The following is a 13768-nucleotide window of genomic DNA, read 5'->3' on the forward strand; positions in this document are numbered from 1 at the left end:
TATATTTAAAAATACATCCATTTTTGAGTTGGTTGTCAGAAATTTAACTTTTCTCAAAAGCTGAAGAACTTGAAAATAATTAAACCTGTCTTATGTACCAAATCAGGGAATTCTGAGTTCTGAACTGACACGTCTGATTTATATTAACTATTCCAGTGTCATAAAGCAGACTGTTTGAGGATTTCTAATTGTGGCAAATAAATTGTGAACAGGTATATTCATTAATTTCATAAACTTATGCATTGTGAAATAATTCCTATTTAGAGGAACAGAGCAAAAAAGTTTGATTTCTAGGTACACTATTCTATAATACTTTACAGTAGATTTCTATTAAAAGAATTAACATAACACAATTATGCTGTATGGCTTGACATTGAAAGACAAACCAGACAGGATCTGTATAATGTTCATAGGTCATTTACAATATATATTCAAAAAATGTTGGATTGTATAACAATATATTTTAAAACACATTTAAATATTTCATACATAACTATATATTAGCATATGAAAATATTATAAAAATAGAAATAAATGCTGAAATTTGAGAGCTTAATTTTAAGCAACCTTTCAAATATTATCTAGCTCATTATGCTTTAAATTATTTTGGTGGACTATATAAACATGATTTCCCATTTAATCTCCCATGGAAGTGATAAAAAATTGTAATTGCAGGATACTTTCTGTAACTACTTGTAAAAGGCAAATGGTAGGAGTTCTTTTTCTTGAATGAAATACCTCAGAAATCTCTCCAGATCTTCCCTGCTGCACCGGGACCAGGAAACATCACCAAGGTTCTGTCCTTTAATCCATTCTCCAGACATGATATGCAGACCATCTGCACAGGATGGGTGGTCATTGTCGTGATTTATTCCCATGCTGAATTTTGAAGTTATTAAAAATAAAACACAACGATATAACAAAATGTTTTCAGAATGCTTGTAAGTCACAATTCTTGCAAGTAGCTAAGAGAAAATCATGTATAGTACATGCATGAAATTTCTTTTGATTTTCTTCCATAATACCTTTCAAAAAAGTACATGGTATCTTGCCCAAAAGACAGTTCTAGGTCTACCATCTGAAAAGTGAAACTGAAGCCTCATCCATTTGATGAGAAATATTAACTTCCAATCAGCTGTCTAATAGATAATTTGAGACAATTTCTGAATATTCAAACTCACACAACTGCCGTGGTTTTAATGAACTATGCTTCTCTTGCTAACGGGCAAAAAGGCACTGGAAACTTAGGTAATAAAATCATAGAATCATTCTGCATTTTGGCAGTGATTCTGTCTTATTGCCATACGCAGATGGTTTGTTACAATTTTACAGGAGATTAAATTGTTTACTAGTTTAATGTATAGTTATCATATCTAAAAAATCATTTAATTGCATTTTCAATGTCGACTGTTAGAAACAACACTGATGAAGCAACTCAGTGAATCTTGACTTTAAACACTCGGCATCCATATCATCCCAGTGAGTTCTCACACATGGCACTGCAGCGAAAAATTCTACTAATAATCTGCTCGAGGTTGCTGCTTTAACTCAACTGAAGACTGACTGTCACTCTCTTGGGCAATAGGCAAACACGGAGGAAGAAGGCCGATTTCAATGAAAAAGGCATTTTAAAGTTTTCAAAAGCAGCTACATGGATACATGCTTGACGGGCATAGGAAGAATAAATAAAAGACTCTCAGCTGTCTTTGAAGATTTATAAATGAGTATGGGGGACGCTTTCCAGAGCCTTGTATCCAAAGTGGTGCTGGAATTTTGCAGCTCCAGCCTGCCCTGCAGAAAGCAAAACTTTATACTGAATGAAGCACTGTATCTTGTGCTGATTCCTTCAGTCAAAGAAGAGACAGCACAGATGGGAAAAGTTCACCACTTCTGTAGAGAAACTAGAGTACATTGTGCTTCTTTACATTACACACCACACTGTAGGGCCAAAAGGCAAAAAAATACTTGCCACCCATCACTGAAAAAATCAGCTCACTTTTCTCCACGCTATCACAGCCCCCTGCAAGGACTAGGTCAAATTTTACATCCAGTTTTGCAAGCCGCATTAGCTTGTGTTTACTAATGAAAGGAATTTAAACCCCCTTTAGGGCTTTATCACGGCTATTAAGAGTGTTCAGCCTCTTACAATGATGTGTGCACTCTGCAATCTGGAGCACTGGAACAGCTGCCTCTGCATGAATGAGATAATTTTGCTAATTGTGCACAGCATAACCGAGGTAAAGTAATCCATTTTGCTGTCATCTTAACTTCTCTCTTTTCCTGAACTGCTGGGAACTGAATGGGACGAACATGCACAAGAAAGTGCCATTGCACTTTCCTTAAATATTTTTCTTATTTATAATTTCTTATGTATTTTCTTTTCTTATACATAATGTTTAATATACAGAATTTTATTACGTCTGTAGCTCCAGTTATATACATAGTATAGTTCTTCCAGAAGACCACCACACAGAAAATCTCATGTCACTTTACTTGTTTGCTGACTGCACAAGAAATGGAGTTGGATTACAGCTCTTCAAGTTGTAATTTCTTACTGTAAAAGAACTCATTTATCAGTATCATACATGATATATATGACATATCATTTATGATTACGATTTGAAACAAAGAGCACGCATACAGAGCACACATTAACAAGTTGACAAATCATATCCTGTTGATATATTATAGAACTCACAGCTTCCATTTATATGGAGTCAAAACAACATAAATCACACATTATAGACAATTTCTGGTTATTATTCTCTCTCCCCCATTCTGAAGAACAATTCTCAAAATAAGGCTCTGTGACCTACTTGTTTGTAAAATCATCCAGAAATTTGCATGCTGAGCTGAACCAATATCTTCATTGATTTCAAAAAATTCCACTAGCCACCACTACATAAAAACATCAGTGTAACACTTTTCTTAATCTAACGTTACAGAAGCATTCTGTATGTTCTACAAGCACATGAATTCTGAGGACAACAGTCTTTTACAGTGGGAAGTGTTAAAAACATGTATACACATCAGCAACATTGACTTTCAGTGATAATAATGAGATCTAATACCAGTGCTTCAACTTCTATATCCTTGTCACACACCTCCTGCTCAGCTCTGACATTCAAGTGAAGCCCAAAGATGTCTCCACTAATTCAATAGGATTCATTCCTAAATACGCTTCGGTCTGCAGATTAAGTACACTTAACAAAGCACTCAGCAAGTACTGAAGAGCAGTATCAAAGCTTTTGACTATCAGAATGAACAGTTGGTTCAAAAGAGAAGTACAGTTCATTATGTTAATATCAACTCTTAATTTACAATAGAATATGTGAGGAGTATGCAAAATAGCAACAGATCCTGCTTTGCACAGCTCCCAAAAATCTTTTCCACAATGTTGATCTCTTCCATAGCATAGAAATCACTGCATACTTTTATCTGACCTAATATCAATTACCAAACCACATAAAAGTAGAAGTGCAGTAGTCTTGACTTCCTCTTTCCTTCACTATGCCACATTATACAACATATAAGCTGAACAGTCATTGCTACCTTTCTATCCAGCAAGAGATTAATAATGTAAGCACATAGATCTATTCCTTCATTAACTATCAAGGATATAAAAATATTCTGTGCTCATACTGTAGTATATCTCTAAAGTTATGATATTTTCTAACCTTCCTTCAGGTACCAGCTACATGACAGGGACAACTGCATTCTTTCAAAAAAAAGAAAGGCATTTCAGAAACTTTGTGCAATTGTGTATGGTGCCGTTCTGTATCTTACCACTCCTTTTCCTACAGAATTTACTATGCTAGCCTTGGGCACACTGCCCCTCCTATCCAGGAGCTCCTCTTTCCCACTCTTGAGATCACTCAACCTTATGCAAGAGTGAGACAACTACATATGCATGTGGGAGGAAGACAAGGGAGTCTGGGGTAAGAGGATAAACTTTTTAATCATCTGAAAAAACAAAATTAACAAGGACGACAGTGCTGTACTTTAACAAGTAAATACATCATATCTACATGGAAATCAATCAAATGCTGCTTTAAGAGCAGAAGCATTATTATTTTCACAGAGATATAAAAATAGTCCATGCGTCCTGGCTAAAAGAATATATATGCCACATATGATATGAAAGTAGGAAGCATCCTATGGAAAAACTCTCTAACTGAAATATTAGCAATATTTCAACTCACACATTGCAACCAAACTGTATTTTAATAATCTCAGTTTAAAAGTATTTTGACAAAGAGCCTTGGTCAAATAAACTACACTAACATTATACATGGTTGTCAAGTCAACTGAAAAAATATTTTTATCTTATAAAACCTCTCAAACTTGTGCCAGTGTTTTTTTTTTTTTTTTTTTTTTTTTTTTTTTTTTTGGTGATATCATGCAGAAAGCTGGAACAATCTACACTAGATTTCGAAGATGATCCTTGTTGATGTTTAATGTGCACTAGGAACAGTAAAAAGAAAAATCCCTTAGCTTCTTTGTGCTTACAACTCAGAATTAACAATTCAGACCCCTGGAAGTAGGAGACAAATATTGGTTCCATTTTTCAGTGAAAAATGTAAATCTTTTACACTCTTCTATCACTGCAAATATGAAAAGCTGTATACGCACAGCTGGATTCAAGATAGATGACAGCATCTCTCCCTACAACCAAAGCAATAGTTTATATTCTTGCAGGCACAAAACGCATTCCTGTGTCAACCCACATACTGAAAATGTACTAAGTACCACACTTTGATTTCATTTGTTTATAGCTGAGTATTAAGAAATAAAAACTCTTATGTCTCGACAAGTGGTCCTCAATCACTATGCTATGTTTAAATAAGGTAAAGGAGGCTACACACAGATCTTCTGGGAAGAATTAGGTCTGCATTATAAAATGCTATTGTATATTTCTTCGCACTACAGGTCTGCAAAATTCTCAAACACATACTACATCCACGGCATCAAATTTGGTCAGTGACCCTACACCGTTCAGTTGGAAAATTTTTTAATTTTCCCTTATTTTCGTTTTGGTTTACAAATAGCAGATGATGACCTGATTATCATCATCGCATTTCACTTACATGCATGGTATTGCGGGTGAGGGATAATGATGCTATTAAACCTCAAATAGGTAATGCAGGCACAAAGACTGACTGGTATTCAAAAATGTAATTTAGGAGAAAGTAGTTGGGAGAGTTCAGATAGACCTAAAACAGTTCTTCACAGCTATCTGTTAATAAGAAAATTATTTAAATTAAAAAGATAATAAAGAATAGAAGCTATTGTTCAGTTTTACAAGGTCACTAACCACAAGAGAGACTAGAAAAGAGGGAGAATAGGAAGGGATGGCTTAGTAAAAGCATAAAAGCAGGTACTCAAGGAACCAGGGTAGTTTTTTTGAAAACTCAGCAATCCTAAATACATTCTCAAACCCTAAAAGATGAAAGTTTAGCCAAAGAAATGTAAGCAGCAGAGGGATGATGAGTGTAAACTGCTGATCCAGTACAGCAGTATCAGTTTAATCTCATGACAGAGTGAGAATGATTGAAAAAACTCACCCTTTGTGCAGGAGACAACTTATCTGACATTTAATAGCGCTATGGTTCTATAATTACTCCCATAGCAATTCTGTAATTACTCCCAACAATTTTTCTAATCTGAGATTTTGTGCATCACAAGGATGTAAGTGAAAATAACACCACTCTTTCAGCTACCACAGACAGGGAGTGCACGGATACTTTGTCAGCACTTGTATTGCACATTTACAACAAAAATCTGAAGTGTTACCATACTGTTATCCTTATAGAGAAGATGATGTTGTAAACAAACAGCCGAGGAGCAGGCTTATATATGCTATTTTATTTAGTTAATACAAAGAGTATGCATGACTATAGGATTTTTTTTTAATTCCTCTTAGTGAAATATTGTTTCTTACTCCCCCCCCATTTTTTTTAAAGTATTTTAAAACATACAAGGAGGGTTTCACAGACTATTGCATAAATAGGATAAGATACATGGTTCTATTTGTAAATGAACTATTTACGCTGAAGTGCAAGGAAAGGCAAGTAAGCTAGCTATAGAAAAGCTGTGATGGTAAAAATGCTGGAGGCAATTTCTTTTGGAAAAACTTGGTCTTTAAAGGAAGAACATGCTGCTGGACATGGAAAACTCAAGTTTATTAATTACCTGATTAAAAAAAAAGGGGGGGGGGAGAAAAAGAAAAGAAAAAACAAGAAATATATTTAGCCAATCAGTGTTGGTCATTCCTGGGACTCTAAGATGCTGACAACTTCAGATTACATTTTCAGTCTTAAAGTCACTGATTAATACAAAACATATACTAATATACAGAAGTTACTCTGTACAGCATGCTGCTGTCCAGCTGAGTCTGTAACTTTTGCTGAACAGCTGCCTTCCTCTCTCTCACTCCAACCCTCCTATTACCACGCTTCAACAAGCTGCATCCAGACATAGCATGGTGTCATGGTGCTGTGACTTGAGTATATAAATAATTTAAAGCTTTGATGTGACAGTTTTATTTAGCATCATAACATGAAGCTACACATGGCCCCTTGCTGGATTTTTTTTAAAGCAAGTATATGATGTAGGGAAAGCATTCACCACCGGCAAATAAGATGCCAGGGCTATATCCTGCAAACTGAAGTACGTCAAGATAAACAATTATGTCTGTGGTTTATGTCTTTAATTCTGTGCCAAGAAAAACCATGGAAATACAACATGTCTTCAAACTCAAAAAAATATGTCATTAGGGAAACAAAACTTTGAGCTATCATCTACTCAGTGAATTGCCAAAAAAGATGTTCATCTCCCTATTAATGAAAAACATGGATGCTATTTACATGATCTTTTGTCAACTTTTTCACTGTTATTTTAAATGATCAGCACATCAACCAAGGCAACGCCTTCTGTAGGCTGTTGTTCAGCTATTAACTGTCCAGTTAACATATGCTATTCTAAGGAAAATTAACTATAGATCCATCCTGGAGAATTACAGTCCAGCAGAAATGGAAGACTTGTTATCTTGCTAATAGAAGACTTGACTATCTTCTAAATTTCAAGTAATAAAATTGCATTATCTTGTTAACTTTCTAAAAAATGCCAGTGCAGTGCCTGAAAGTGTGAGGTTTGCTAAACAGTACTACTTCACAGTGACTAGCCTCATTTCTTCCTGAGCTATTTCTTTCTTCATCTGTCTAGCTATCAGCAAGAGGCTAGTCACACTTGTTTTCTGTTAGGTGTGGATGCAAGGTGTTTGGAGAAAATAAGATCTATCTTGAGCCACTGTTCTTAGAACATGGCCTGAAATGGCTAGTTTTTCATGGGTTTGAAAAATCACATACATTTTCCTGTTTCTACTGAACTGAAAAAAGGGCAAGTGGGAATGCAAAGTGCAGAGTAAACTGCATGCTCTTCTGTCATCTCTACTTATGTATATGTTTTGTTGGAAAACCTCCAGACCATTGGGAAGTTTGGTGTGATATACCAAACTCTCACTGCTCAGGCAGTAATATCTTCAGCAGATGTAAATTGGCATCATGATTTTGGAGCACAGATGCCTGCTGTGGTAGGCATGCAGAAAGACCAGAGGCTATCGATTTTTGAAGAACATCTCTGCTAACACATGCAGGTTGACTATCAGAACTAAGGCAAGGTCAGGGATAGAACACTACACTGAGTGCTCTTTGGGGGACAACGCCATTTTTTGCCACTGGTTTCAATCTACTATTTTTGGAGGAATATTAGGCATATCAGCAAGACATTTAAACTCCTAATAGATACTTTTACTTAATTAAAATAAGTAAAACATTAAAGAGAGAGAGGGGGGGGGGAAGGGCTTTAAAGGTAGCTCAGCGTACTGTGCTTTTTAATTATTATTATTTTTTAAAGAAATTGTTTTGAACAATTGTTTTGTAGCTTAATTCTTTTCTTAACCTGATAGAAAGAATTGCAGTATTTCTTTGGACAATTCCAGCATAAATCTTGTTTGGGGGAAAAAAAAAAAAGTATCGCAATATGCAAAATGAAAATCTCTTCTTACTTTTTATCAGAATAACAAGCTAAATAACAAAGAAAAGTGGAAGTATTGTATCTTTGTTGAGCGTAAACGAGAAAAGATAGTTTCTAAATTAAGCAAGTAGTACACTTCATAGATGAAATTTCCTGTAAAGTGAACACTTTTGAACTATCAAGGCAGCAAATACTACCACAGCCAGTAATATGATACCAAAAATAGTATACAAGTATGTCTATGTTATATGCAGCTATCCACAAACTGCAGAGGAGTGTATCCATTTCTCTGTAAATCTGTTAATGATACAAATATGTGTATGCAAAGGTTATTTTCTTATAATTTGTTCTGTATGTATTTTGAAAATAATTTCAACTTTGCAAACTGCAACCATGCTTTTCAAATTAATATTGCTCAAAGTTAGGTCCCTGCATTTACATTTAAGCTGACAAACAATAATTTAATTTTGAACAAAAAACTTCGTAACCATGGAAATCAGTCAAAATACTTCAAGCTCAACATCTTTGAGAGTCAGGCTGCTTCTATATTTAATATCTAAACACATGGATATTTATATATCTATAGGTACATTCATATCTGTATGTAGCCATCTAAATTTAGACTGAGAAACCTAGCTTTGGACACCTCTGTCGAAAAGCTTCTGGCTTGGTGGCGCTGAAGAATGGTGTGAAAGGACCATCTGATCTAAGAGGAGAGTAAATTTAAGGAAAGAAGCAATAGGAAGAAAATGAGGGAGGGGGTGACATTTGAGAGGAGGTGACAATGACAGACACTTCCCCTACACCTTCTATCAGCGTCCTTAAAGCCCATGGGGCCAGAGATTTATGAGAAAAAGAAGGAAGCAGGAGATTACCTGGGGACAGATTACCAGCCCAGGCAGTAGCTTCTTTCCTCCATAGCAGTCACTGCCATGGGAATGGCCAACATTGTCGGACCACAAGGTAACTTGATTCGGGATGCTGGGAAGCAAGAGCCCTGAAAGAGAGGGCCTCCAGAGCTATTGTTACCAGCATTATTAAATGAAGGCTTTATTAAATTATCATAAATGGTGCAACTATACTGACACATCAGTTCAGTATATATCCTTGGTTAAGTAACCTATACTTTGCAAATATTTTTTAAGTCAATCATTTATCAAGAAATCAGAGTTGACTTAATGTACAAAATGTTCTCTCTCTCTTAGGAAACAAACTTCCTTTAAGAGAAATGCTAGCAAACGCACAGCATACAAATGATAGGTATATTTGGAGATTTTTTTTACTATTTGTTTCCTAAAAATTTACTGACTCATATATTATGCTTATTACTATTGAGAACTTCACAGCAGGGATTTTCTCTCATTAGGAATATTCCAAATCTTAGTTAGTCTCTTTCCTTCATACTAGTATAAAACTTCTACAAACCATGAGGAAAAAAAATAGCCAAAATTTTAAGAGGATGTATTCAAATTAGAAGATACATGTCTTTCTGCATAAGAATTGGAGAAAGAAATAGATAAATAATGGCCCCAGCTTTATATTAAGCAAAGGGGAGATATAAATGCGTAAAACAGAAACAAGAAGTTCCCTACCAACAATAAAGTGATACTTTAATGCCAAAATAAAGAAAAAGCCTTTTAGGTGCCAAGAAATTAACCTCCCTTAAGCCTCCTAGATCAACAAATTCAGAAATCCCATTGGCTCTTAATTTTCTAACTAAAATGAAATAAGTTATTTAAGTCAGTGGTTAAATGTTATTGAAAAAAAAACACAAAAAAGCAAAGTCACAAGCTTAAAATTCATACTATTTCAGAGGAGAAGACCTGACATTGGAAAAAGAATACAGTAACCATTCAAAACATTACTAAAATAAAATATAGTGATGTTGATCCCAGTCGTTTCATATTTTTAGTCTACCGTTTACCCAAATCAAAAGCATGAATACAGGACTGCAGGAGTAACTGGAGAAACAGGCACTACTGATGCAGGCAGTTACACATGCTAAAACATTTCTCTAACTAAGGTATCTCAAAAGACAACCACCTACAGTATGAGCTCTTGAGTACTGGTTTTAGTTTATAAAATATTCTGCAACAAACTAAACCTGTATTTATTTCTGCAAGAAACAGTTAGGTTTTTAACTTCGATAATTATTTACCTTGCTCATTTCAAGACATTTCATACAGTGCTCCAGTGCCTTCAGATCATCTTGTTCCTTGTTAAACACGAATTTAATTGTAAAATCCTTTTTTTCGCCATATAAATCTCAGGATAGTCCTTTCTCAAGTTAATTTAATGAGATCCTGACTCTAAACGTAGCAACTCATTCACCAAGACTAGCAGTCAGTGCTGAATTTAGAATCACCTTTTATTATGATTGATTTTATTAAGTTTGTTATCATATTTTGGAATGTGATCACAAAAAAGACTGGAAACACTCATTAGCATTTCCTAGACTCACATTTAAAAGTCTCTCCATGTTCCACTGTATTTCGTATCGTTGTTTAAAATAGGTTAAAATAGGTTATTGGTTTGGGCGTTATCAAATAGGTATTTGAAAACATCCACAGATTTCTTGTTTGAAAATGCAAAATACCTGGTAGAATATCCTAAATATTGAAGGAAGCCATATTTCCTACTTCACAAAAAACTTCCCAGAAATAAAATTCTGATGTGTATGAAATTGATTCCAAGAAATATCACCAGTATGTCTTTCATCTATGTAGAACAACTTCCAGGATACCCTTGGAGCACACGCTGATTATGTCACATGTGTTCTGAGATACTGCAATTCACATATATCTTTTGTTTCCCCATACTTAAGAAGCAGGCACACTCCCATACACAGCAATCATGTAAGTAAAATGAAAACATACAAGTTATTTGGCAACTGAAATAGTATCATTCCTTCTCTTGTCCTCTCAGTCCTCCATATGGAAACTACATCTTTTAATCCATTATCACTTATTTTTATTCTGTAATATGACACCATTATATCATTTCCTAATTGCTCCTTAGATTTATCATAATAAGTAGGATTTGATTATTCAAATCCATTAATGCATTACAGGTTTTTATCTCTGATAACATAAAAAGGCTCTAAATATGTTTCAACATGGAGCTCAAAAATTAGTTGTTAATCTACAACATTATCTGTCCATGTGATTAAAAGCGAATCTGCTTCCACATATATAGCACTAAAACAAAGGCACTACATTATTACCACATAAAGATTAGGTTTCCATCGTGTTTCATTCAAAATATTCATGTTTTAATTCTTTTTCCGTCAACCTGGCTGTAGCTCAATAATTAACGTACCTAGTTGTTTCTTTGAATATTTGTAGTTTTTCCTCTTCAAGCAGACTTGGTACCGATCAGTTACATATGCCAGGATTTTTTTCCCTACAGACCAAAGGCCTGTTTCCAATTCTGTTTTTTTTTTTTTTTTCTCCCAGTTTTAAGCAAATGTTAACCAATGCAGTATGAACAGAGTTATCTAGATATAAATCTGGGCTAACAAAGCTATGAATCAGAATTACATTTTCATTAATTGTTCTATTACTGACTCACTGGAGAAGGTGATAAAACCACAACACAACACTTAATAAATATCCATGTATCAAAAGTATTTAATATAATTATAATCGCTCAACTGTGCTACTCAGCAAGCAAAGCTAATGAAAAATGTTCTAAAACACTTAACGTATTTTGTCTGTAAGGAGCAATCTAATAAGTTGCATTTTAGGAGTGAACATCATATGCGTTTGCAAAAATGCAGCTATATACCTCACAGGGTATCTAAAAATTCCATGTTTAACTAGCAGCGTGTCCAGCATGTCCCAGTGGAGGCATAAAAACAGTAGGAAGTTAGCAATGACTTTGGAGACAATATTATGCTACAAAGTACACCCACATATTATGTATTATACATACATTCTATGCATCCATGTGCATACGTACTGTTCTAATATGCAAATATACACTGTGCATCAGGAGTAAAGAAGATTTAGGGGTGGAGGGGGTATGCCAAAACCCAGAATTGTGCGATGGATGGCAGTGACATCGCACGTCTGCACAGCGGTTCTACTGCAACTTTACAGATGATCATGAGATTTCATCAGAAACAAATGAATTTCAAACACACAGACAATAGTAAGGAGTTTGGTGTGTTAACACAAACCCTGCAAAAGTAAACTGCTACATTTTTTCAAAGGTACTTCAATGATATTCCTCAAAATAATGACAAACTTTTGTGAATGTATTCATTTCTTTATGTCCATATTTCCTTACTTTCTTAGGTTGACCAATGAAAAACCGCAACATTTATTTTGCATGTATTTTGAATTTATTCAAATAGTACATTACAGGCAATTATATTTGTGTGTTGTACAGGAAAAACTTAAGGAGTTTTGCCTCATATTTTCATTTTGTTTGAGAACTAGCTTTTGCGTATCCTATGCTGTTTGAAAGGTCTCTCTTCACAATCAGGAGAAGCTAAGATGGTTAATGATATTAGATAAAAAAGGCAGCGATAGTCAAGTCACTTCATGATCCAGAAGTTTGTGAAAAATTTCTAGAACACATGACTCATATTAAAAGACTAAAAGATTTATAGCTGGTCTAGATGGTGATCATTTAATCTCCACTTCTGTGGAAGTTTTTAACAATGGGCAAGACAGATCTCTGTGAGAAATACCCTAGCTGCAATTGATTCTCCTCTGGGCAAAAAAATACTTAGGTCCTTCTGAGTGGGACCTCCATTCAAATGTTTATCTCCATTTTTCTGTTGTTGTTTTCTCTCTCCATTCCCAAAGAGTCAGCTACTACTAGTGTGCTTTCTTGCATTCAGTAGAGTTGGATCAGCAGATGAGATGGCCAAGCAGAGAAAACAACTCTCTGAAATACCACTTTACTTTCTCCTTTGAAAAAATCTATTTTAGATTACAAAAGTTAAAGACTCTGGCTGCAAAATGAAACTGAGACCAAGCTGAGTGTGAGCGTTTTGCAATGCAGGGTGCCTCTCTGATCTATTTTCACATTTTTGTGACATCTGTTTATATATCTCTGGCTATCTGCTCTCTCATTTTCATGATAGTCTTCCCAGTTTGTATCTACATGGCTTGTTTCTAGCCTGCATGAGGTTGAACTTCTGGAAGAAATGCATGGTTCAAATAGCACCCTCTCCTTTACTACCAAACAAGATTCGGTTTATTCTTCATTTCCATTGCTTTCAAACGTCTATCAGAGTACACATAGAGAAATGCAATGTTTTCTCTGAGGACATCCACATGCCATTACTGTGAGAATAAGATGACTGGGATCTGACCATGATGCGTATTTTCAAATTTCTTTGAATGAGTACGGAGGGATTTGAAAGTTCTGAAATTTTACAGTGTATTCTGTATTCACTTATTAGCAACTGAGCTTTTCTGTCCTTCCGGTAAGGTCATGCTACATCCTTTCTTTTCCTCAGCCCCACAGCAAAGCAAAGCTATAAAAAGATTCCCAGCTGAGGACCAAACGCAACAAGGGCCAGAGAGCCTGGCTTGTACAGCAGCCTTGGAAGACCTGCCAGGACTATTGATAACAGCTACAGTGGGCCTCCACATCAACTTTAGCTTGTGCTGGATGCTATTTTGCATCCAGCAGCCGTTAAGAGCTTCAAAAGATAGGACTGAGAGTGCTACAAGACAAAACCCTCTTTATAAGATCAATATCCTACATTCTCAAGTCT

General features: G+C 35.2%; 1 protein-coding gene across 3 annotated transcripts in view; it reads right to left on the minus strand.

Annotated features, from left to right (window-relative positions):
- The window catches only part of LOC135325121 (A disintegrin and metalloproteinase with thrombospondin motifs 19), a 149396-nt gene that overhangs the window by 60024 nt on the left and 75604 nt on the right, over positions 1-13768 (minus strand). For all 3 annotated transcript variants that reach the window (XM_064502702.1, XM_064502701.1, XM_064502703.1), the window contains one exon: positions 739-879. In XM_064502702.1, the coding sequence (XP_064358772.1) occupies positions 739-879 (141 nt within the window). The remainder of the gene's footprint in view (positions 1-738; positions 880-13768) is intronic.

The sequence above is a fragment of the Dromaius novaehollandiae genome, chromosome Z (assembly GCF_036370855.1).
Source record: "Dromaius novaehollandiae isolate bDroNov1 chromosome Z, bDroNov1.hap1, whole genome shotgun sequence".
NCBI classification, from domain to species: Eukaryota; Metazoa; Chordata; class Aves; order Casuariiformes; family Dromaiidae; genus Dromaius; species Dromaius novaehollandiae.